This window comes from Leptonotus elevatus, chromosome 17, assembly GCF_054856555.1.
Source record: "Leptonotus elevatus isolate MCC_2025b chromosome 17, RoL_Lele_1.0, whole genome shotgun sequence".
NCBI lineage: Eukaryota > Metazoa > Chordata > Actinopteri > Syngnathiformes > Syngnathidae > Leptonotus > Leptonotus elevatus.
The window spans coordinates 6,273,003-6,299,324 of record NC_141255.1 but is presented as its reverse complement, the minus strand read 5'-3'; the positions used below and the strand labels follow the sequence as shown (position 1 = coordinate 6,299,324).

The 26,322-nt window shown below is 42.6% G+C and overlaps 1 protein-coding gene across 6 annotated transcripts in view; it reads right to left on the bottom strand.

Moving 5' to 3' along the window:
* sorcs2 (sortilin-related VPS10 domain containing receptor 2) overlaps nt 1-26,322 on the bottom strand; it is a 76,362-nt gene that overhangs the window by 33,812 nt on the left and 16,228 nt on the right. For all 6 annotated transcript variants that reach the window (XM_086058928.1, XM_086058922.1, XM_086058923.1 and 3 more), the window contains one exon: nt 4,721-4,788. Coding sequence is in view for 5 of the 6 variants with exons in the window: in XM_086058922.1 (XP_085915048.1) it covers nt 4,721-4,788 (68 nt within the window). In the remaining variant the exon portion in view is untranslated. The remainder of the gene's footprint in view (nt 1-4,720; nt 4,789-26,322) is intronic.

The following is a 26,322-nucleotide window of genomic DNA, read 5'->3' as shown; positions in this document are numbered from 1 at the left end:
CTCGAGTCACATGACTTCACTTGAGGTCTAATATAGGACTTAACGAAATGACCTGACTTAATGACTTGATTTGACTTTTACTTGGGATTCAGGAAACTCAGCTTTCAGACTATGGTTTGAAAATTTGGTTCGTACATTGATTAATTTAGTCGTTTTATCGAATTAGCTATTAGAGATAGCTGACTCAAGTAGCGAAACTAAGTGCAAAGTGGCTAATGCGTGAATATGTATTGTGGCTAAGAAAGACTCGGCTCAACTTGCTTGATTTTTGTCACAATAATTTAAGACTTGCTAAGACTAACTTCTAAATTTCACTTAAAGGTAATCTAATAGCATAATTGCCAAAGTTATTTACTGTCACAATTCAATATAGAGTCACCATAGCTACTACAAACCTTTTATTGCCAATGCAATCTTAATTTTTGGTTTAAGCAGTTTTCCCCGCCATTTGTGCAACACAACTGGGCACAAGCTAATTTCCAGAACGCTAGTTTGCGTGCCAATCCATCGCAGCAATTTGACCTGTGCACTGCAAAAAGCAGCACCTGTCAGCTACCCCTTACGCCCACACGTGTCTGTGGGTCAAAGGTGAGCCTTCAACAGAACGTATCCGCAGGGAGTCTCGCACCGAAAAGCAATTTGAAGACTCATCAGGAAACACTGACTGCTGCTTGTCTGACTGACAAAATGGTTGAGCGCAATCATTTCATTCCTATTTTTCTGAAAATTTGAATTGAATCTGTGCGGTATAAAAGGGACACTCAATCATTGTGCTGATATTACATTTGAAGGTCCTCAAATGGTCCCTCTTCTTTATTGATGGGCATGGTGAATGTGTTTGGCAGGAATTTTTCAAAAGTGAGGCTTCAAGATGTTTAATGCCACCTCCTGTTGAAATTTACTATCAAACTAAACATAAAACAAAGAATCACATATCGTGTATTTCAAAAATATCACACAACTTTGCCTTCCGCAGGAATATACTTTGGACATTGGTGCAAATGGAAATGCAAATTAGGCTCGACCGGGTCACCCGCAGATGCAATCATGATCGCTGCTGATCAATAAGCCCATAAACTAATTAGCTTTGCAGCTTTATTTGGGCCTAGTGAGCAGTGTGTATGTGTGTATGTGTCCTCTGTCAGGGACAAGCACATATTTATTCATCCAATCTGCGCGGTTAACATTTATTCATTTGTAATGGGGAAAATAATGCAAAAAAAAAAAGAATGATGCCTCCGTTTGCTACAGCACGTGTGAAAATGATTCCGACCGAATCCACATGGAACCTATGACACTACGGCGTTAACGCAACATCCTCCATTGAAGCCGACATGCCAGTCGGTTCCCAAATGACCTCCAGTCTCGCCGTGTGGCCGACACGGTCGCACCGTCATTAACCTGCCTCCTGGCTCTGCTGAGTGTATGCAAATGAGCTAATTAACTGCCGGCGACCACCTGCGAGTGTCAGACCCGTGTGAGGAAGATGTTGACGATTCCCACGGGAGGCAACAGATGCACATGGAAGAGTAATGGCCATTTATACATTGAAAAATTCAACCATGATTAAGTTAGAAAGCGAAATGGGCTTACTCTTGCCACTATTTTTCTTTTAAAATCGAATAAAAATTGCCAAATGACTGTCGTTACAACTTTTTAAAAATTCTTTTTCAAAGGTCTTAGAGCCGTGAGCAAGGCAATAAATAAAACGATGAGCTGACTAAGCACCCTTATCGGTCTGACGGCCGTGGCTCAGGGTGTAGAGACGGTCGTTCAGTAACCAGAAGGTCGGCTGTTCGATGCCCCAAGTCATGTGTCGTCGTGTCCTTGACCAGACCAATAGTTTATAACTTGTGAAAAAAAAATATTGACCATATTTGGACTTTCTTCCCACAGTGGCAATATTCCTTATTTCATTACCCCTTATTGTTATTTTTATGCAAGAGAATTAGACCTTGTCCATCAAAACAATCGCAAACGACAGTCTGTTTAGCTTAATGCTAACAAACAGTTGTTTGTGAAGCTCTTCTTGGTGTGTGTGTGTGTGTGTGTGTGTCATGCTTGCCCCAGGTGACCAAACTGTGTTACTGCACACACCAGAAGGACCAGCTCAATGTCCATTGAATTGAAAGCAAAAATAGGAGGCAAAAATTTGTATTAGTAAAAATAAAGTGTGCTGTTTGGACTCCATGTCGCAAACTAGCTATGTCATGAATTCACAGTGTTAGTTTTTGCTTCTATTTAATGAGTCACACCTCTTAATTGAATCAAGGGCTTGAGCTGGTTGCCCCACAATCGTCATTTTCCATCTTTCAAGATATTTTGGACAATTTGAGATTATGGACTATGCTAAAAGCCAGTGTGGCTTTGCACAGTCGGGGGCGTGAAGCTTCTATCTGAAAGCATCAGGCAAAGAGGATTACCACAAATCCTCGCTGATGTTTCTTTTTCGGCAGCCTAAAGGGGACGCAAATTGGAGCCAAGTGTCCCAAAACGGCCGTGGTAGTATAATGCAACGAGACCCTCATTGGCTGTCTTTTTTTTTCTTTCTTTTCATTAAAAGCTTCTTGTTGCCGAGGTGAGAGATGATTCGGGGCTTGCATTAAGCTTGATGTGTGCTGTATTAAGGTCCATTGGCGGAAAAGCAAACGCTGATGGATCAATTTGAAGAAGATGATATTTCACATGCAATGTGTCGCTTATTATGAGTCATGTTTTATGTCAGTTTAGTCAAGGGGGGAGGTGGGGGGGGGGGGGGCTTGTGTTTTATTTCAAGCTGTTGCCAGGAAATGAGACAAGAGTGATGCAGCAGCTACAAGGAGATGAAGTGCCGAGTTAACAGGAAAAGGTTGAGTGCTGTTATGGGATGTAATAACGGGATGAATTATGATAATATCTCCCGTATAAAACCACAAGATATTCTTTTATATTGACTGTAACATTGAAGCTCGGTGACTGTCGCACATCACTTTGCTACTTTATTACCTTGCCAATGATGTGTGGCCATATTTCATATATATATATATATATATACACATGTGTAGTTGACCTTTATTTCCCATTGAATGTGTCTTGTACAAACACTCCAGTGCATTGACAGACAAGTTGTGAATTTTCCACCTCCCAAACACCAGCTCTTGAACATTAAGCAGTGACACCTTCAGCTTTGGCCCAGCCTTGAACCCACTCCCCCGATCCAACACACGCATCAGTGCTCTTAGTGTGTGTAACAAGTACATACATGGTGCATCCTGGTCATTTACAATAAAAACGAGTCTAGTGAGCACCGGTTCATTGTTGTCAATTGCCTTACCTGGATAAATGAAGGTTAAATTCAACAAATGAAAAGGCAATTATAAACCAATGCGGCGCTTTTTCCCTATTTGTGGCAGGGCAAGGGCCGTAAACACAAACTGAACGTAAAATGGACTTTTGGCTTTCATGTCGACTACCCTTGTGCTTTATTTATTTTTTTCCCTCGAAGAACGGGTGCTGCATCTCGTAGTCACAATGACATCGACAGTAAAAAAATGCATTCAAAGAAAAGTAAAGAAAAACAGTGTAGCGAATGTGGCGCCCTGTGGCCTATGGATTCTGCGCGCGTGTGTGCATGCATGTGGGTGTCCGGCAGGACATTTTGAATAGCGGCTATGTACAGTATGTGCGTTTCATGTTTTATGAAGACTGAGCTCTGAGTTGCTTTCAACCTTCTGCCTCAGGCAACACTGAAATCGCACTACTGTAGCCAGTGTGTGCGCGTGCATGAGAGAGAGAGAGAGAGAGAGAGAGCGAGAGAGAGAGAGAGAGAGAGAGAGAGAGAGAAAGAGAGAGAGACATAGATGCCCCTGGGGGGTCAGCAGCATGAAAAAGTGTGCCACTTTCTCTCAATCCCCCCCCCCCCTTTTGCATCCCCTTACTTTCTGCCAAACTGAGCATTTGGAGCTTTCTAACATCCTAGAGCCACATCCATGCACCCTCTTCTTCCTCCACTTCTATCTTTTCACAGTGCATCAAATCAAATATCTATCTATCTATCTATCATCCATCCATCCATACTGTCACTACTTGAAAGAGGAAAATATGAAAATATGCACATCATTCGTACATGACTTCCAGGGAGAATTGTAGCAAATGGGAGGCCACATCTTCAAAGCTCTCCAAAAGGGGGAATGGCATAAATTAAGTCGCTTCATCCAACACATTTGCTCTACGGGAAAGTAAAAATAATAAGAATAAGAATAAGAAAAAAGAAGGTAATTTTAGCCAGTGTCAGTTATGAACCATGCCTGGTCGGTTTTCTCTTATGAAATGGAGGAGAATTAAGTCTCCTCTAATGTACCTGCAAGGTGAGGCTCAGCATCGGCGCATCTGCAAGGGATTAGATGGAAGGGATAATTAATATTCTATGAGAATGTACGCACAAGATTCTCACTGTGAAGTGGTGGGATGCTTTTTTTTTTTGGGGGGGGGGGGGGGCTCAAAAGCAAGAAAAGTGGATTTGGCAGCCTGACTCGACCCCCTTTCCACGCTGATACATTATCTACCCAAACAGATGCCATCGCTGACCTCCCGGTGCTTCGCCTCACCTCCGAACAAACCCCATCGGGGTGTTTTTCAGCACTATATGGGCCCTGTCGGCCGTTTACAAGATCCACAGTCGGCGGGCATAACATAAAGTCATCACATGACAGATGGGAAGGAGGTAAATGTTTTGGCCTACCTCCACAGAGAGCTCTCCAGCACCTTGGTGGAGTCGGCGTGGTAGTACTTGGTCAGAATGAGAATGACCTGCAAGAGGAGAGGAAACACAGAACTTTAGTTGGCCGGCATTTGCATTTCAAACCTCTCTTGAAAGCTTCTCCTTCTGTGTTGGCTCAGCCATCAGTTTAACAAGCCGTTTTTTTTTTTCATATGAAACCTTGGTAAGAATCAGGTCAAAAGCGCAATTCACATTATTGGGGATGGGTCAAAGCTGTCAAGGCTAATGGTCGGTAATAATGGGAATGGGAGACATGGGTATGCCCATTATTGCAGGCCATTATTTCAGGTGTCATAGAGTGTCACATGAAGAGCACAGCCATATACTTTCAATGTTTTAATATATAGTGAACTCCCGTTCATCTCTGGGGACCCGATCCAGATTATTGGGCACACCCGTACCGTTTCAGTGTCATTTGCATTCTAACAGCTCTCAGTAATGTGACAAATGATGTCCACGATATCATGTTTTGCTGAACACGTTCTTTTTAAATACCGTTTATTGTCAACATTTATACATTGACGAACAGTGAGAAAATACACAATGCGTAACGAGGGCTGAAACATTTCATCGAATCACTCTAATTCACTCAACGCGTCAACTTTACATGATCATTCTCTGACACCCACGTCACTCGCCAGTTCCGGCCTTTTAAAGGCATACACAAAGTCAGTTACTACGGTGGAACAATCCTTTGCTGCATACAAAGTTCTGTACGTGGAGGAAAAATCAGTCATGCAATAAAGACTGGTAAAACAAAATAAAATACATTAATAAATATCATAAGCAGGTAAGGAAATAAGTAAATAAATAATAAATCATCAATTTATAAGAAAGGAAGTGTCATAGCAGTGACAGGAAATCCCATGTTTTCTTAAGACTGTGGCAGCAAATATAAGTTAAAACAGCAGAGGCCCCAAAATAGAACCCTGTGGAACACCATACGACAGTAGGGCAATGCAGGACTCAGAAAGTTCTGTCAGCCAATAATGCAGAATAAAGTTTTATTTGATTACTCGATTAACTGATGGAGTCATTGGTAGAATACTCCATTCTCAGTTCTATTCTACATACATATTTTAAAATAGGGAGTTACATTTCAATCATCTTGTAACAACTTTGTATTTTCATGAATAAGACATGGAGGTCCACAGCACAACTCGACTCCCGTTGTGAGTTGACCCGGTCAGACTGTTCCTTCAAAGCTCTCCTGTTTTTGACAGCGATGGGATTTGCACTGTCATGTAGTAAAGAGTGGCACAGGGTCACATAGCACAAAGCGCCCAGAGGTTTGAGTGACAGAATGTGTTGATGTGGAAGGCTACGGTGCAGGCTGATTGTGTCCCATGCCTTTTGTGCATCAAATGTACAGGAGGTCCCTGTTTATTGAAATGTGTTTTAAAATTGCGTCGTAAGGCTTTGTGGCTGATTTAGTAAGACTGGGCTGAAGTACTGAATCCATTTCTGTGAAGGAAAACTCACCATCTTTTGACAGAGATAATCAAGTTCTCGATTGTGATTGAGTGACCGCAACATCCTCCACTGTGGCTTTTTGTTAGTACGCCACGGGGGAGAATGAGTCCAGTGACTTTTTTTTTGGGGGGGGGGGGGGGGGTTGGGGGAGTCGACAGGACGGTCAAGACCTCGGAGTGGCTCCGAGCGGGACGCACAAGAGAGCCCATTGAGAGTCGAGATCACGGCCAGCCAACGACAATATGCCGCCTGTCCCGGGGACATTTGCCATCGCTTGCGCGCGATTGTGCATTGACCAGAACACAGACGGAAGGAAACGCATGAAAGGATGTAAATTGCTGCTGGTTTCTATGAGGAAGAATGCCGTCATTCATTTAAGAAAAAAAACCCAAAAAAAAACCAGACCGCACACAAACACCTCATTACAGTCAGAATAAAAGATGTCAAGATTTCTGGTCATTCAGTCTCACCTTCATGCCACTCCCAGATGAAATTTACTATCAAACTAAAGAGAAAGCAAAATGATTTTTTCCCTATACGGGCGCCTGCTAGCTTAATGCTAACAGAGCAAAACACCATAGATTCACCATAGTTTTCACTACCACACATTCAGATAGATAATATAACAATACTCGAAAATGCATATATTCTTTATCCTCTATGAAGAATGACTAATATGATTGCATCTTTCTCAACTCGGTTGCGACCATCTCCATGTGAGCTTGTATGCCAACAGGTGCCCAAGGTGTGCACAAACAGAACAAGCCCTACAATTTCTATTACATTTTATTTAATTATTTTATTAATGTATTTAAAAAATATATATAATAATATGAATAATAAATGAATAAGTAAAGAAACTGGACACATTGCTGGTTCGTGCGGCTCATTTCCTGATCTTCCAACTGCCAATTCCCAACGTTCCTTTGAGTAAAAGCACCAACGCGCCAAAAATAAATCGCTCCATTCGTCCAAATATTGCCAATTACCTCCATTCAATGGCCGGTCTAACGGCTGGGGACGCCATACAGTAAATCTGGCGCATGCCGGCCACTGACCGCGCACGCTCGTTACCATTTTAACGGCGCTTTGAGATTGCCACCATTCATTAAAGGGCTTGGGCAGAGAGGAGAGGAGAGGCGGGCAATTACACGCACCTCTGCCTCTGCTTGCCTCAACAAACCTTCACCGGGTCTGGACAGTAGAGCAGCGGCACTGTTTGTTAGCCTTACCATCATATTTATCCCCACTCACCCATGTAGCATCCAACGACAATAGAGCTGTCCATGATCAGAACTAGCTCCTTACACTAGTGCACATGCATGCTACCCTTATTGCCTATAATTGTAGGGTGCCTCCACATCAGGCTATCTTTAGAGAGGCCAAAAGCATATCATCAACGCTCGAAAAAAAGTGCAGCCTCAAAAAAGGAAAACAGCCGACATGCAAATGCGTATATCGTTGTGTGGGGGTTGGGGGGGGGGGGTGCAAGGAACCCGTGGAGACGGACTCATCCATGCTCTCCAGCAACTAATTGGACCGACAAGACTGAGCCAACCGAGCTGCTTAGATGGGAGATAATCTACTGGCGCGAGTCGGAGGCCTTCGGGAGCGTCAAGGAAAGCACGCGGGGTGGAGATATGGGATATGGCGGGAGATGGGGAAGAGATAGAAACGGCGCGGGAGCCGGGGAACAAAGAGACAAAGGAAGAGCTGGAAGCGGCGTTGAGAGGCGGCCGGGGACGACGCGTAAACGAGAGCGGGAGGTTGGAGGTGCGAAGGCGTTAATGGGGATGGTGATCGATGGAGCGCAGGGGCTGAGCCTTCTGGCACTTCCGACCTGTTTATTGATCCAAGCAGCTTACGGTGGACACGTCTTCCAACACAACTTAATCCAGCGCCGAGTCATCAGTGTTGCTTTTCAAGGGAAAGATGCTGCCATTGAGTTGCTATGCAGTCAAAGATGCGGCTCACGTCAGACCACCAGGTCATTGCAGAGGTTACAATGTGACGTCCATGCAGCAAATTCATTGGATTTTGGAGAAAAAAAATACATTGCAACTAGCAGAAAATGGACTGTTACACTGGTGTCAAACTCAAGGCCCGGGGGGCTGGATCCGGCCCACTGCATCATTTTATGTGGCCCGTGAATCCAAATCAACTTCCATCATCCTTGTTAAAATCTGCACCAGAATTTTAAATAGTAATGTGTACTAAATATTATCGAAATTTTTCCAAAAAAAATTTGTTACTCATTTTACAGTAACGTGAGTAATAATTGAACAAAGTATTATCCTTGATTTGGTTTCAAAACTAGTAATCCATTAATTTGTTGTATATACCGTCACCCTCTTAAAATTATAGCCTAAGTCATAAAAAAAAAAAAGCCTAAATCATCTCCTCATGATACAAATGGTTAAATTTTTGGTGTTTCCTAAAAAATCTGAGAAAATGACTTAGGCGATTTATTTTAATTTTTTGCGTGCGTGTGTGAGTTTGTGCTCTTTAATTCACCTAAAACCTATTAAAAATCCCAAACCTTTCACCTTAACCGGACACTTCAGAGTCCCGCCAGAGTCGTAAAGTTGTCAGGAGACCAGAGGAAGGATCAAAGGAAAGAAGGCGTCGATAAGCAATAATACGATGAGATGATTTTGTTTCACCGTCAAAACGGCCCTCTGAGGGAAGCCGTAACTACCAAGTGGCCCGTGACATTCTATAATATTGCGATCACTGGACTGGTTTCCAATGCGGGACCGGAACAAGGTAAAAGGTTGGATAAAGATGAGTGCATTGTCTTGTTTAGCGCTGTTGAACTGTCAGCCAAGATAGCATTTAGCATTAGCTAAAGTAATAACCTCTCGCACCCCCGTCGACAAAAAGGATTCAGCGCATTAACACCCTCCTCACATGAATATTGTTATTGTCTCGTGTATCTAGACTAAGTGTGCTATTTTGTTCCAATCAGTTTATCAAACAATTCCCTTCACAGATAAAGAATTCCGTCCTGGCTCATGCTCCCCTTCCCACAGTGGACACAGCTGGTGGACAGAGCTGAACAGCTGTTACCACGACATTATCATAATCCCTATCCCCTGCATTCCGTCTATGCTCCCACATTTTCCCATCATCACCCCTGGGCATTTTTTTTTTGCCGCGTCTCGCTCATAAATAGCCAGCTGGCACGTTTCAAAATTTTCTCTCTGCGACATTGACGACGGAAACAAACAGTCTTTTCTGCTACAATTGTGTCAACAGGAGTTGAAGATGACTTGGCTAAGTGGCACGGCATGTAATAAGTGTTGAATTAAAACACAGTGGGAATTCTCTCGGGGTCTAATTTGTGCAAATGCATTTGAGGAGCTGTTTTAATTACCCAAAAGTAGATACATTATTTATCCATGTTTGTTACACATAGGAGCCATTCCCATCCTCAACAGCTTGGGTTCAAAAACAGTTTATCCTCAATATGGTTATTTTAGCTATTAGTTATTTTTAATCTGGGTAAAAATTTGGGGTGGATGCAGGATTTCAAAAATGGATGATTGAGGGCAAGCGTCATTTTTACACTACCACCCCCTACAGGACTGGAGTGGAATAGACGGTTCACTTACCATGACATTTGAGATAGGATTGTGTTTGAGCAAGATGGCAGCAGATGAGCGTAACCACCGTGCTCAACGCGTTGGGACTAAGGTTAACGTGTGCGATGACTAATAATGGCAAGGAGCTCGTTATTGGCACCATTTCGGTCACTGCACAGAGATGTGCTCACGTACGGTGAAAATGAACAGCGCCATTACCTTGAGTGTGCAGTGCCGAGAAAAGTGGGCGTGTAAATACATTAGGTCGAAGCAAATGGAGCATCAACGCGCCTCATTTACTTTTTGGCCGCGATGCTTCATTACATCGAGCCAAAATGTTGTCTTTTAACAGGGAAGATTGCCAATAATTAGAAGGTAAATATTTCTTTTGGACGGAGATCAGTCTTGAATTTGAAAAAAAATCAATGTAATTTTTCAATGAAGAAGGGTTCGGTGAATGCGCATAGGAAACTGGTGGGGTCCAACAAGGTTAAGAACCATCTTAAACGTCTTTGCCCGCCTCTAATTTATAAGCGCCATACATGCGTAAGTGCGCACTTTCCATCTGAGCACTCCGGTCCGTCACACATCATTTCGCCCACGATGCGGTCTGACTGCAACACACCTGCCATCACATTCCTGCAAATCCATCTCCGGGTGTTTCCCGTGTTGCTCTCTTCGGATCACGCCATCGGGGCCGGGGGCCACCCAAGATATAGAACGAGGTCAGAGCAAAGTAAGTCCAAACAAGCCAGGATCTTTTTTGAGACACTGAGAGATGCAAATGTGCTCTGACACATGGCCGAGCAGGGCTGTCCATCAACCCTTGCCGGGAAAATAAAGTGCACCTCCTCACCAGTGACTGAATGGGCTTCCAGACCTTGCACCCTTTGTTCGAGGGCCTCGTCTGTGAACTAAATAAGGTGCTGCATCATTAAGCAAACCATATGGAGGGTGCTGTAAACGCAGGCCGGCCATGCGGCTGATGGAAAACTGCTCCCACAGGAGAAGCCAGGTTTGTGCTAGCGAGAATGTGCTATCGTGGTCAGCTTTTTGCACTAAAAGCGACAGTGTGTGAGCAGTTTAGCATTTTAGCATCTGTGTGCTCACCGCACACAGAATGATTGAGCACCGTATATCTATAAAAAACATTTTTTTTTAACCCTGTATAAGGTGTTGAGGGTCCGCATAGAACATACTTTTTTTCCTTGAACAATAAAACCATGGTGTGATTGTCAAGGAGCCAGCGGATTTCCACAATGACAGGAAATGGGCAACAATAAAGGAGAAAGTGTGACATTTCGAGAGGCTGTTCAACTGAACTGACTCCACCTGTGCATTTGTCAGTTTTTTTTTACTAAAGCTTTTTTTACTTAGATTTTGTCCGATTTTCGTATTTAAAAAAATGCTCGGATAGATAAATTATAGGAAAATAACTGTTTCATGGCTCAATTTGACTTAGTTAAATTGTACATCTTCTTTGATGGTTTTGAGCGACTTTCAATTGTTTTTGAAACAGCGCCACCCGAGTTGTGGTGTAATGCAGTACTGCAAATTGAAGTAAAAAAATGAGGGATGCTACCGTTCCGATACCAGGTATCGGTATCAGGCTGATTTATTATTATTATTATTTTAATTTATCAGTATTTGCGACGGTGGTGAATACCAGTATCAGTTGCCTTCTTGGGGGCGTTTTATGATCAGGAACTAGCAATAACAAATTAATAAAAATATAAATGTTATGCAATTTTAAGGAAAAATGCTATACTGGGATGTATAGGTGTCTGTTTTTAAATGATCTGTCATTGTTTTTTGTTTGGAAATTTCCAAAAGTACGAGTTGTATTTATACTTGGTATCGGTCTACTCAAGAGTCGAGTACTTACACTGGTATCGGTCTGAAAAAAAAACTGGTATTGCACATCCTTATTAAAAATGACACCAAATTTGATATGCAGAAAAACCTTGAAGATATTGCGCACGTGATGCTGCTGCTGAGCGCGCACACGCACGCGCACTCACACACTGTACAGGATGACACGCGCGCACAAGTCGAAACCTGGCGCGTGGAGAGGTGAAGACCAGATGCTCTCACTGGTGTGAGAAATGTCAGCAGTCCAGATGGGTTTTTTTTTTTTTGCTCTAGCAAATGGTGCGCTTTTTATTTATTTATTATTTGCTGGAACACGGTTGTTATTCCACCGACCACCGTAGCGACCTGTCTCGGTGGTATGACACGAGACATCTCATCCATAAACATGTCGACGTTGGCGGCGGTGGGCGCTCGGGTGGGGGCTGCGTTTGGCCTGGCAGCCCGCAGCAGAGATGCCAAGCGGCTGCACTGTACGCTTCTTTTTTTTTTTAATCATTATTATTATTCAGCTCACTGTTTGTTTTGAAGCAACACAGATGTGAAATAACGTTTTTTAATTTTGTTTTTTTCAAGAAAGTATGAAATCACGGTGAAACAAAACAGGCTTTCATTAAGATGCAGCTCTTGCCATTGCATACTCTTTGAATGTCAAGTGACCTTTTACTTCCTTGTCTTTGCGAAGTGGACACACACACACACACAAACGCATCGAGTCATTCTTCCCAGAAGATAAAGAATGTATGCCTGTGAGTATGCTAAAGTTGTGGGAGGGTTTCTAATTACCGTAACGTCTATGCTAATTTCTTGGTTAGCCCATCAATGGAGATTCACATTATATGCTAGCATTACGCTAGTAGGCTTTCTTAGATGACTGAACAGAACAGCGGTTGAATTGCGATTGAAGTTGAATTCATTTCTGTGACCATGAATGGAAACGGAAAATTTGTGTTCAAACCATGGCAACAAAATATCTCGCCCGCAAGTTAAGTAGCTCAATAAAATCTATGGATTCAATTAGCACAATTAGGTCTTAATGGGGCCCACTTAAGACTCGCATCCAATACTGGCGGCACCTGTGATCCATTTGTTGCAGACCGGTCTCTTGTAGTTACTTTACGAGCGTGTGCGCGCACATGCACAAACACTGCGTGTTTGTTATTTGTGAGTGAGTGTTTGTTTACACGTGCAATTACGTGAACTCAGTGTGTCTATTTGATGAAGGCTGGCATGTGGTCTCTTGTGTGTCTGACTGTGTGCACTCAAATTGTGCGGCGTGTGTGTGTGTGCGTGTATGCGTGCGTGCCTACCCTCTGGAAGTGTCAGATTAGTGGATTAGAGAGCGGGCCTCCAACAGACCACGGCCCCATGAGAGAGCCCCCCACCCCCGCCTCCTCTTTTCCACTTCAGAACTTTCTTCCCTAAACGCAGCGTTTTCCTAAAGTGGCCCAAACTTTGCCTCCTTTGGAAACGATTCAGCCTTGGTCACGTGCGCCCTGATTAGCAGTTTTGCTCTTTTTTTGTTTGTGACTTGCTTTTTAAGATGTTCCTCCTCGTTTTGCAGGGCCTCTGGGTTGGCTTTAGAGCGCCTCGTTGTCGACATATTCCAAAGGATGTATTTTTTTGCCTAAGATTGGATAATAACAGTTTTCAGTTTTGAAGCCTCATTTTACATATTGATTTTTTTAATCATTCAAATTTGGCTCTGGTCTTCATTTGCATAATAATAAAACACCCAATGGTCTCTTTTTTTTTCCCTTCGGTTGGCTGCTGCTGCAGCTACGACAGTCCCAAATCCAAATAATCACTCATTTTGCAAAGAGACATTTGGTGACCTTGACTTAAAGGAGTGTGCTTGCTTTTGTTCGCTTGTGCAAAATCCAAGGCTTTCCTGTCCCATCTTTGACACACACACACACCCCCACACAGGCGGGAGGTGGGGGGGGGGGGGAAACATGCCAGAAAGGAGGCAGCCAGCGCGTCGGGCCCGTTCCAATTGGCTGGGTAGTGGTTGAAGGTTATCCCAGCTAACGAACCTATCACGCCAACCATGGAGAGACGCACACAGAAAAACACACGCATGCAGCAAGCAGGCTTGCTTGGCCAGACAACAGTCTCTGACCTTCAGTGCAGCTGTGGTTCCAAAATGCAACAAATTCTGTGGTGTCTTTACGGAAAGAGCTTTTCTTTTTTACCAAATGTATCCCCAAAAGACACAGGATTAAAAAAAAAAAAAAAGAAGGGGGAAAAAAAGCCTATTTTCAGATTAAACGTCATATCGCTACAATAACAAATTCATTTTTTTAAAGAAAAAGACAGCTGTAATATTGCGAGATCTTTTTTTTTTCCAAAAGAAAATAAGTTAGTAAACATAACAAGAAGTCAATATTTTATCAGGATAATAAGTTGTAATCTTGCATTTTTTATGTATGAAAAGTGTTATATAAATAAAATGTTCTTTGATTTAAATTGTGTTAAAAGTGTTAGAAAATACAGGCAAATTGTGACAGCAAAGTCAACTATTCTCTATTGAAGCGGCATCAAGAGAGAAGCGGAAAGATACTTTCAGTTTTACTTTTGACAGTAAATGATTTTTCTTCTGTTATAAAGCTAAAAAAAATACGAAAAGACAACGTAATAAGTCAAATGTACTGCCCATAACTCATATCTTTATTGCTATTCATGTATAGTGTATTGGGGCCCAAAAAATTTGTTGTTTTATTCACTATATATTTTTTAATAAATCGGAAGATTAATCAATCTCAAAAAATCTATTTTGATATTTTGATGAATATCAGTATTAGTCTTCTTTTTCTTTTTTTTTGGGAGATGGATTTAAAATGGTGTTAACCTCCAGGAACTGTTTATTTAAAATTTCAGTTAACTTTATGAGATGCTACTGACCCTGGGACCTCTCTACGCCTTTGGTTCTCCTTTGAAATTGAAACAAAGATACGTGAAAGGTTAACATAATTATTTTGAAAAATCATATTAACTGTAGAAACTAGAGAGCCGCGGTATTTACTTGGGAGCTCCCTTAACTTTTTGTTACACTTTTAAAACATTTATTGTCTAAGATAATAACAAAAAAAAAATTGCACATTGCACAAAAGTTGTTCATCAACATACTTATGCTTTAAGACTTTTTTTTTTGTAACATTTTGACGCCAATATTTTTCCATTCGTATTGAAAATGAATATCGGCTCCAAATATCGGTTATCAGCCACCTTGACTACTAATAATCGGTATCGGCCCTGAAAATAAAAAAAAATGTCTATCTCTATACTATTCCTCCAAGCTACGGCTCACACGTCCATGGGGGGGGGCTGAACCCCCACTTTGCGGACCCCAAAATTAGAAGATAGCTTAATTTCAATCATAATTGGTGAATTTTAAATGGGCACATTTTCATCCTTAAATCCCATTTGGCCTCCTGCGCTTTTCATTGTTCCTTCCCACTCCTTCACCCCCTCCCTTCCAAAGACTACCCCCACCCATACCTGTCCTTTCCCTCTTTTCATCTCTCAATCATTTACCTGCCTTCCTCGGCTTCTCTCTCCCGGAGGAGGAGGAGGAAGCCTTGATCACGGTTCTCTCTGCAGACAGGACTTTTGCATCGACCAGCGCCTCCCTGCCAAGATTTAAGGATTGGAAGACTGCACAAATGTGTGTGTGTGTGTGTGGGGGGGGGGGGGGGGGGTGTAGGGGTGTGTGTGTGTGTAGGGGTGTGTGTGTGTGTGGTGGGTAGAGCGCTGTGCATCATTTTGTCTCTCTGGCACGCCGACACACAAAACTGCATGTCTATTTTTGAGCGCGTCTGAAGAGATTTTTTTAATGATAGTCGCATGCGCTGCTATTAAGATTTCGCAGCATGTGAACCCACGCACAAGCACGCACAGGACTGTCATTGTCCTGTCAAGCTATCTTTGGCCACCCGGCCCCGCGGCACAAATGACCGCCTCAACCACCCCCCCGGCAACAAGCCGTCAAGGCGCTGTCAACCACGTGCCAGCCAATGGGAGGCCACGCTGAGCGGCCCCGACAGGAAGTGGCACTGACAGCCCACTCATTGACTAATAACTACTCTTTGGCAAGATGTGGATGAGGCTCGTTGCTTAGGTGGTATTTATGCTTTTTTTTTTTTAAACGTGCCTATATGTGAAAATGTGTTGAAAATGTTCACACCCCCGTCTGTCAATCACAAAAGTCTTGGTCTGTCCGATGAGCTCACTGTACATAGGAAATAATCTATTTCTTCTAAACCAGTGAAGCAACCCCCTTTGCTCCTGGCTGTTTTACTGGATTTTGACTGATTTTGCAAGGCTCACAGAATATTGTGGGGGTTTTTTTTCTGAGAGAGCTCAGTATTGTTCATTCGGTAATCTTACCGATTCAACATGTCATCATCATTGCACTCTCTCTCTCTCTCTCTCTCTCTCTCTCTCTCTCTCTCTCTCTCTCTCTCTCTCTCTCTCTCTCTCTCTCTCTCTCTTTTGTGTGTGTGTGTATATTTGTATCCATTTCCGTTTTGCAGCAATCAGCATTAGAATATAGTTAAGCTTCACCATTATTCACAAATCTGTTTAAGACTGTGGGTCAAAGTGCTTTTTGCAACATGGCCCTGGCTGATCTCTTATACTCGGCTGCCACCTGCTGGACGTTTTTCGTAATAACTACCATTGCTTTAAGCGACCTCTTCAGGTCAGAGGCTGCATCAAAGCCTTCTGTATGCTCTTGCATAAAAAAAACAACATCAAAAAACGCATAAATATGTTTTGGGGACCATGGTAGTATTTAAAATAGAACGTTTTTATACGTTTTTGGGAGCAAATTAGTTAAAGGGGAAGTCAACCCAATTATTAATTTTTTTGACAAAAAATATGTTCTATGCAGTCCCACTAGTCAAAATATGGTATTCTGTTTAATATTGCATTAGTGGAATATGAGTTAAGCAGCAAAATCCAGCCGTTTTTTTGTCCATCTCAGGGGGCGGCCATTTTGCCACTTTTTTACGACTGAAGATGACATCAGTGTTGTTCAGGTCTCAGGGAGCAACCAATCACGACGCAGCTTCAGAAAACAGGTGAGCTCTGATTGGTTGTTCCCTGAGCTCTGAGCAACAATGATGTCATCTTCAGTCGACGGCAAGTGGCAAAATGGCCGCCCCCTGAGATGGATAAAAATGTTGCTACATAACTCATATTCCACAAATGTAATATTAATCAGAATGTCATGTTTAGAGTAGTGAGGTCACATGTAACAAATTAATGTCAAGAAATGGTTGACTTCCACTTTAAATCATTCAGCTTCACTTAAGACTCATCGATAATTAGTTGTCATACAACCAAAAGGTTTTTAAAAATGTTCTTACTAAACATCTTGCAATTCAATCCCGCTGGAACATCAGCAAGTCAATGTCCCACTTTGTCGTTGTTGAAGACATCACAAGAGACGCTCTTTACATTTCAGAGGGATATGATTTCACCTTTAAGACAAGCATTTGGAAGAAATAGGCAGAGGAGGAAAGTGAATCGGAAAAAAAAAATGCCGACTGCCATGTAATTACTGGGCTGCTCCATTATTAATCGTCGCCGGTCCTGATAGGACTTGCATGAGAGTCGTATGCATAATTGATATCGGCGATGGGAGCCTCCTTTACTTACCTTGGGGGTGGGGATTCGGCAAATGCGAAAGCGGGCGGCACGTGAACTAAAACGCACTCTTTCATTAAGCTGCATTTCATTATTGCGTAAGGAAATGACATTTACTGCATGTTGTACGATCCGCCAAATAGCTCTTTGTTGCTTTATGAATAATCCAATTTAAAAAGAAAAAAAAAAGGGATGAATTGAAGGCGGTCTTGTCTTGTGTCCAGCGTTTTAATAATGTAGCGCGTCTCGCTGTCTAGAGTGACACACGCGCGCACACTTTTGTAATTGAGCGGGCTAGCCTTAGATGCACTGAGGCAGGTGTCAGTTTTCCTCCTTTCAAAAAAGTGAATAAGCGGAGGATGTTATAATAACTTCATCGCCTGGAGATGTTTACCGGCTTATTAAGCGCTTTTATTTATTTGATGTGCCTCCCCTTACCTCGTCTTTATTTCCACAGTGTAGTCAGGATTAAAACCCAGATGCCGTACGCGAGCTGTGTTACTGCTTATTATTTCCAACATTCTTATTACTATTACGTGACGAGAAGCAGGAGGAATAATCTTCTCCGCTGCTGTGATCAGATTTTACAGCTGCATGACAGAATCCCTTTTGAAGCTTTTATAAGCGACTCCAATTCATTAGAATCCAGCAATTGCAATTAATTTCTTGTAGTTCTCCAGCGCTTGATAGTCAACTCATGAATTCAAATGAATGTTCCGTTATTTCTGTCACGTATATGGTAAATTGGGAATTTGGGCAGACATAAAAAGTCTACACACCCCTGTTCAAATGAAGCCACAATAAATCCTTTCAAAAGCTTTTTCATCATTTTATTGCTTTTGTTTTAAATCTTCTTTAGGGGAAAATAAAACAAACAACTAGTATTGTAGTTGCACAAGTGTGCACACCCTCATAACTGGGGATGCGGATGTGTTCAGATTAAACCAATCACATTCAAACTCATGTTAAATGGCTGTCAGCACAAATGTTCCACTATTTAAAGTGCCTGTATAATAATGACATTTTGATGTTCTAGTAGGCTTTTTTTTCCTAGCAGAAGCCTGTTTTGTTCCTGACTGGAATTTGGAACTGTTCACAATTCCTTTCACCTGGTATATGTTCCCCACGACATTTTGTTATGGTCCAATGAAACCAATATTTTTCTCGAGTCTTAGAAATGGTGTCGGGAGTTATAAACAGTTTGAACACAAAACCTTCAGGCTTCTGCGTGAAAGAACAAAAATGGCAAAAAAATCCTACTAGAACATCTGAAATTGATTTTGAGTTAATCTTAGGTCCTTTAAATAGTGGCTGGTACATGCTAAAGCTAATTTAACAAGACTCTGAATGGTAGTGGTTAATTCTGAACACAGCCCTATCTATCCTTCCTTAAAAGAGGGTGTGCACACTTGTGCAACCGCATTTCAGTTGTTTGAATTTTTAGTTTTTTAAGAACATACTTGTACAATTTTTAGGTCACCTTAATAGTGGGTGATTTATTTTGGTCTCTGTATTTGAACAGGGGTGTGTAGACTTTTTATAGCAATTGTACCACTGTACTTTATAATCAAAAAATATTTTTGCAATCTTCGCAGGGGTTTGAAATATTCAATCAATCCACAACTGCGCTTAATCACACACACCGCAGGCCTCATCCTGCAGCGCCACCGCACTAGAGCTAATTAAATAACCGTGTTGCTGTTAATTAATCGCCCGCCCGTGTTAAAGGCCCCCTGTTCGCTTGGCAAATTAACGGCGTCGTCATTATCGCCAGCGTCTAAAGAGAAGCCCGGGTAGAGAGTTTAGAGCAGCAGTGGGGGTGGCAGGAGACGTAGCTCGGGGATCCGCAAAAATAATTTGCGATAAATTATGATGTCGTAGCATTTTTGAAAAAGGCACACCTACAAATTGGGAGCAGCGCAGCAATGAAACAAGCATAATAAAATAATCACAGCGCCCTACCTTAGCTTTCGGCGATATTAAAAGCTCTGATATGATCGTGACAACACGTAAATCTGCCAACTGACATTAAAAGAAAAAAAAAAAGTTGAATTTCACTTGTTCAAATATGACTTCCTTCCCTTGTTAATCTTGGACCTTTATATCATAGTCTTACGACTTTATCTCGGGGAAAATATGACTTTGTTCTCGTAAACTTACGACTTTTTGCCTTATTGTGAGAATAAGGTCCCATTCTTGAAATTGACTTTCCTCACTCATTAAACTCTGACTTTATGGTGTAATCTTACAACTTCATCCTGGAAAAATATGACTTTCTTCTTGTAAGATTATGACTTTTTCTTTTTACAACCAGGAAGAGACAACAAGGTGAAAATAATCAAGGTCTTATTTTATCATGTGTGTTTGTTGCGTGATTGCATTTCTGGCGGGATTGTCTGGCGCTGGGAATCCATGATTTCCCTCCCTCTCATCAATAAGATAAAGCAGATGCAATGTTCCATTACGCAATGAGATTAAAAACGCTAAAGTAGTAGGAGGGAACATTTTTGGGCGGGATAATCCCGAAATACGTTTCCGCGCCGAGAAGAGGTAAAAACTAAAAAACAAAAACAATCCTCCGTAGATGATTAGTTGAGGGTCTTTTGCACAGTCACTTTCCCTTGCTCCTATTTTTCAGAGGTTGACATCAGAGGCTGGCGCTGTGAATGGTAGCGCCGGCGAACGTGGACGAGGCTAATCGCGCGGCGGACATCCATCACTTTGCTGCGGTCACCCAGCGACACCTTAACGAGCGCAGGGGCCTCGTCACCCCTCGACTCGCCACTCTTGCCATGTGGGCGTAAATCACACTGTTTACGTGGGTTGGGATGCTATACCTGTTGGCTGGCGTAATTAGTTTTTGCTAAGGAGCCGCTTTTTAATCATCATTAGCAGGATTACACACACACACACAAAATTATCATTTGGATAATTGTGAATACAGTAGAACCGTCTATTCACAAATTCACCTTTTGCCGTTTTTGTCCTGTGAAACCTATCCAAAACTCACCTTGTATGGCTTTTTCATGGTGATAACGAGGCGTTCTAAAGTGAGACAAACTTAGAAAAAATAAAAATAAAGTTAGGGCAAACTTTTTGGGGGTTATTTTTACCTTACCTTGCTCTTCCGTGTTCTCTCCGTGAAATGCGCACACTCACAGCCAACAACAAGGGACTCTAAAATCAGCCATGCCAGTCCCAAACCCTGATTCGCATTCTGGCTGTCAAGTTGGACTTTATTTATTTATTTACGTTTATCCCATCCTCACTATTCTGCCTTTCTCTTTGTGGCGCGCACGCTTATGGCCAACAACGAGGCTCTCTAAAGCAGCCACTTCAATATACTATCTGGAGTAAAGATGCATGCTAGCTGGCTAAAGGCATGTCGCAATCGTGCTGGATAGCAAGTGATGTGAACACGTTCTTATAGAGTAGGGGAGGGGTCTGCTTTAGCCCCCCCCCCCCAAAAAAAAATCTGGAAAGCTGAATTTTAATGCTATACTTCCATAATTGAGTACTACAAAAAAAAGTACTATAACTTGAGTCCCTCAACTCAGCAGCTAACGCTACCATTATTCAAAACCGCCAATATAATAGATTGTAAAAAATTTTAACTAAATCCTCGGGATAAATTAGAGCAGACATCTACAAAGACGCCATTCTCCTTCTTAGAAGTCAGTGTGGCATGAATGCGATTTAGAAGCTGTTCAATGACTACATATAGTCGCCGGCACTTTCTTCCTCCCGCGGCAGACAGGCATGCAGGCAGGGAGAGTTTCTCGGGGTCAATGCTTTTTAGTAGCAGAGCAGCCCTGCTGTGGCTCACGTGCGCCATTCATCACGTCGGAAACCATAATTGCCTGCGACATCCGCCTATTTGTCACTAGTAAAAGGAAAGGGCCGCCGAGATCATGATTTTTTTTTCTCCCCCCCCCGCGTGGCCGTTAGCGGTTTTTAACAAAGAGGTCCAGGGAGCCCTAAGCAAGCGTGTGCGAAACAAACTAACCTGAATCAAACCTTAACAGGGCTCGTGGTGTCATGCCAGCGACTTGCATGCAACATTTACAAGAAAGTTTAGCGTATCATTTAAAACACGCATGCTGCATTCGATTAAACAACAATGATAAATCCAGCCGCTTGACGTGCTTAATGGGGGAGCACGGGATGTTGGATGTTGATGTTGTCAATTCCTCTCGGTATCAAGAGGCACGGACGGATGCGCCGAGCTGATGACGACCGCGCTCACTATCAGGACCCTTCGTTAGCTGTGTCAATAGCACGGAATAAATAAGCATGACAGAGTCCCCGTGTGAGCCATATAATTAGTGCTCATTAACGTTTGCATATTAAGTTTCGAGGCGGACGCAGAGGGGACTTGAAGTCAAGCGGCAGACTTATGTGAACAATCCATGTATGTATGTTAAATCAGTGATTCGCAACCACTCACAAGTACCGTGGGAAAAAAACTAATATATATTTGATATAGAGAGAGAGAGAGAGAGAGAGAGAGAGAGAGAGAGAGAGAGAGAGAGAGAGAGAGAGAGAGAGAGAGAGAGAGAGAGAGAGAGAGAGAGAGAGACCTAAAACTACTACTAAAACTAAACACAAACTAAACAAAAATTAAGCTTTTTTGAAAGAAAGAAAAAAAAGGTATACACACTGGCAAAACCGCTCTCATTTAAAAAGGCAAAAGGAAATAAAAACTAGGGACAAGGAAAAAATCCACAACTATTATAACCCTTCAACAGACCAGCAGAGAAGCTTAAACGTTTGTGGTTGTTTTTACCCTGCGCGCTTGAGCGGCTACAACCTTCATAGCTCTAAAAAAAAGGAGGTCAGGTTTTATCCAGATGTGTCCTTTTGTCCGGATCCAGATCAACTCAACGGAATCATGTGTTGCATAACAGCAACAGGACAAATGACAACCTGATCGGATGAGCGATTCATCAAAATCCACATGTAGCTTGAGATGAAAACTGACCTGCTCGACTCGATTTGCTTTTGTGAAGCAACTGTAAATAAAAACACAATCTCCAATAACGCACGAGCTTGTGAACCCTTGGGTGGCGGTGTGTGTGGGGGCGCATCATCACCCAGTCCAGTAGCCATCTTGCTAATCTCCATATTCATTTACACTGGCAGACGTGGCCTGACAGGCTGATTGGCCCCACATCAGCCTTTCATTAGCCACCTGCCGCCTTGCCAATTGCAAATATTTGCGCAGACGCGCCCGCATGCACACAGCGATGTTCAACTTCTCTTTTTTTTTTTTTTTTTTTTTGGGGGGGGGTCTGCTAACACGTGAATGCACGCTGACATGTCAAAGATGTCTGTTGTTCAGCCAGCTGGCAAGCATGCTGGAGCGCTCAGATGCCACATGCCCCCTGCGCGCGCGCACACACGCACACACACACACACACACACACACACACACACACACACACACACACACACACACACACACACACACACACACACACACACACACACACACACACACACACACACACACACACACACACACACACACACACGTCTGCGTCAATGCATTTTGTGTATGCAAGACCGCCTCTGCGAATTTCAGTGTCATCTTGCGGATGTTCATTCAAAAGCCTGTACTGGGGACATTCCGGTCGCAGCGCAGAAGACATGTCCACGTCAAAAATTTGGCAGTAATGAATTTTATAATAATGCATATATTTGTGGAGACTGGGGTCAAGTTGTATTTTACAGTTTTAAAAATGCGCGGAATTTCACAAGTTACTTCATGTCAAAGATTAGATAGCGGTTAATATGAAAAGACAAATGCACTGAGCTGTCACCAACGTCTCACAAGTGCAATTATGCCATCTAGTGGCAAAAAAATGACCTCAACACAAATCAATATCACACTAGTTTTTTTTTACAGTACAGTACATCTTTTTCATTTTAACTCAATTTTATGAATTATGAAATTACTGTATCGATGACTAAAATATGCTTTTTTCCCCCACTTATGTTAACAACAGTATGAAAACTTAAACCTAATATATGAAATTGTGATTAATCACAATTAATCGCTTAATTAAAAAGGCTTTTTTATGAAAACATTTTGAACGCCAAAAGAGCAGCTGTTCTGTCCATTTAATGTTATATTATGTCTTCAAAAAAATGTATCCACTGCAAATGCTCATCCTCTTTTTCTAATCAGTTCATTACTTGCATAATTTAAAATGAAAAAAAAAATGACCCCAATAGTTTGACACGAACAAATATTCAGAATCTCATACGCAGACATTTATTAAATGCTTTACTTTAATGCATGTCGTTATTTTATGTATTGCTCAAACACAACCTGGTCAAAATTAATAAATAACATGATTAATCTGGCATGATTAATGCGATATATTTTTTGTGATTAATAAAGCACTAAACTGTATATATGCTCCAAGTGAAGCATTGTGGGAAAAAACGCCAGCTGCTGGGTCCCACATGGCGTCAGAGCTGCGCAGCGCCGCATACCCAGCATGTCTTGGGGATTGGACCCCCCCCCCCCCCCCCCCCCACACACACACACACACTACCCCCAGTAGTGGCTGCCACGGATGGCTCTGTAGGTATGCAAGGTTTGGAGTTGCCACTCTAATCCGGGGCGAGGAGTGGAAGCTCCGTGGAGGAGGCGGCGGCGGCGGCGGCATTAAAGAGGACAGCTGACGGCTAAATGTTCACTTTGATCACACACTCTGCAACTTCCGCTCTCCCGCTGCGTTTCGCCTCCGTCGTCCACATTTTGACGCCCACTTGAGGGATTTAAACATCTTGAGCTTGTGCGTGGCCTTCACATCGTAATCTGAGTACCGGCAAATGGCCCGCGAAGACTCCACAAGGAACTGAGTGATACTAAATAAAGTGCGCCGCATGGCTTCACTTTATTGAACAAATGCTAACGTTAGCCAATTAACAGTCAGTAATATTATTGTTATCGTCCATTTTATTGTTACTGTAATGTTTCGGATTTTTCCCTGGGCAAAGCTTTTGAGTGTGCTTTCCAGACCGTGTACGTGCTGCTTCCTGCAGGCTGGCTGGATTTGGAGCGCTGCCACCTGCGCCGGAGAGGGAACGTCACCGCCTGGCGCCGAAAACGATTTTGGCAGCGCGTGTCGTGATGAACACCCAAGGATTCGCTTTTTACACGCCGACGTTGCATTGTGCGGCACAAAGACAATCAGGGCACTTAATTAGCCGTATTATTCGACTGGGAGTGCGGAATAAATATGGCGGGGAAGAGGAAAGTGTTTGCTGGCGGCCTGCCCTGATGCAGCGCAGCAGCAACGTGTTGGAGGGAGATCAGAACTTACAAGTCCGACAAGGCGAGGGAGGAACTGTACGAATAGCGCCAAGAATCTTATACCACAATCTATTTAGCCTGTCCAAATCCCACCAGTGTGTTTAGAGCAGTACTTAAAACCAAAAAAAACTCTCTCTTAGTCTTCAATTCCAAGACATTTATAACATAAGATTTGATCAATTCCAGAGAATGGAACTGAACCCCCCCAACAACAACAAAAAAAACGTGCATGAATGCCGAAAGCCTAAAGGGAGTTTCTGTGTGTAAGGGCTACAAAGAGGTAGCTCGGTGCCAGCGTTGGTAAGGTGTGCAGCAGTCACACATGCATGCATGCATGCGCACACACACACACACAAAAGAAGAGGAGACTCTCAAGGGAAGGCCTCAAGCGCGCCGTGTCTCGAGGACGTGTCGACACAACATGACCTTGAGCCTGTGCTTGCGTGCACCCAAATTCTACACATCTTTATCTGTGCTGGCCTGCTGAAGGAGGAAACATATACACACACATATATATATATATATATATATATATATATATTAGGGGTGTCAGGCACATTTCTTTAATCGTAATTAATCGCATGACTTCAATAGTTAACTCACGATTGATTGCAAATCTGTTCTAAATGTACACAAAAAAAAAAAAAGTTTTCATACTCTTGCTAACATAAATGTGGGGGAAAATGTTTAATAAAAATATGGCTGTACCTTTTAGTCATTGATACAGTAATTTCATAATAATTCATAAAACTGAGTTAAAATGTACTGTACTGTAAAAAAACAAGTGTGATATTGATTTGGGTTGAGGTCATTTTTCTGCCACTAGATGGCATAACTGCATTTGTAAGACTTTTTTTTTTTTTAACAACATTCCCAGGAAGAAAAATTGAGGGCCGATCTCGCGAGGGGAGCTTCCTTTAACCTCTGAGGTGTCCCTCTGCTAATGTAAATTAATTACAGCGTCATATAGCCAGCACACCTGAACCCATACAACCATGCGCAGATCTTAATCACACAGTAGAAGGTGCTCATTAGTTTTATCATTAAGCCTTTAATACCACATATTACTGTACAACCCCGCCCGCCACTTTGAAGAGACGCAATTGTGCACAACATACAGTATATTTAGCATGGCCCCAGAAGCTAATTTCCATTAGCATATTCATACTGCAGGTCTCTTTCATCACTCACAGATTTGTCACACTTGACTGGCGCCGTATTCCACTTTCAGCTAAACAATTTCTCTGTTGACATGCATGAGGAGGGTGGCGGCGGCGGGGGCGGGGGTGTCACTTTCATGTTTGTCGGGTTCACACACTCCACCCGCCCCCCCCTGTCAGCGGATTGCACTCAGTGGAAGAATTGAAACGCAGCCAAGGATAAAATAAATACAAGACATTTTTCTGAGCTTGCTTCGATTAGACTGCGACTGCACGACATGACAGACCGTCGGGAAGGAAATGATGCACTTTTAAACTCGTTTAGGTAAAACACGGATCGTAGTGACTTCTGATCGTAGTGGGAAAGGTTACATGACTACACCATACGATCATTTTCCTTTCTAGCAATGTCTAACCTATATTGTAATGCCATTCGAATGGTTTCAGTGATTGTCAAAGGGTGCAGACTCCCTCTAGTGGTACACGAAAGAATCACTC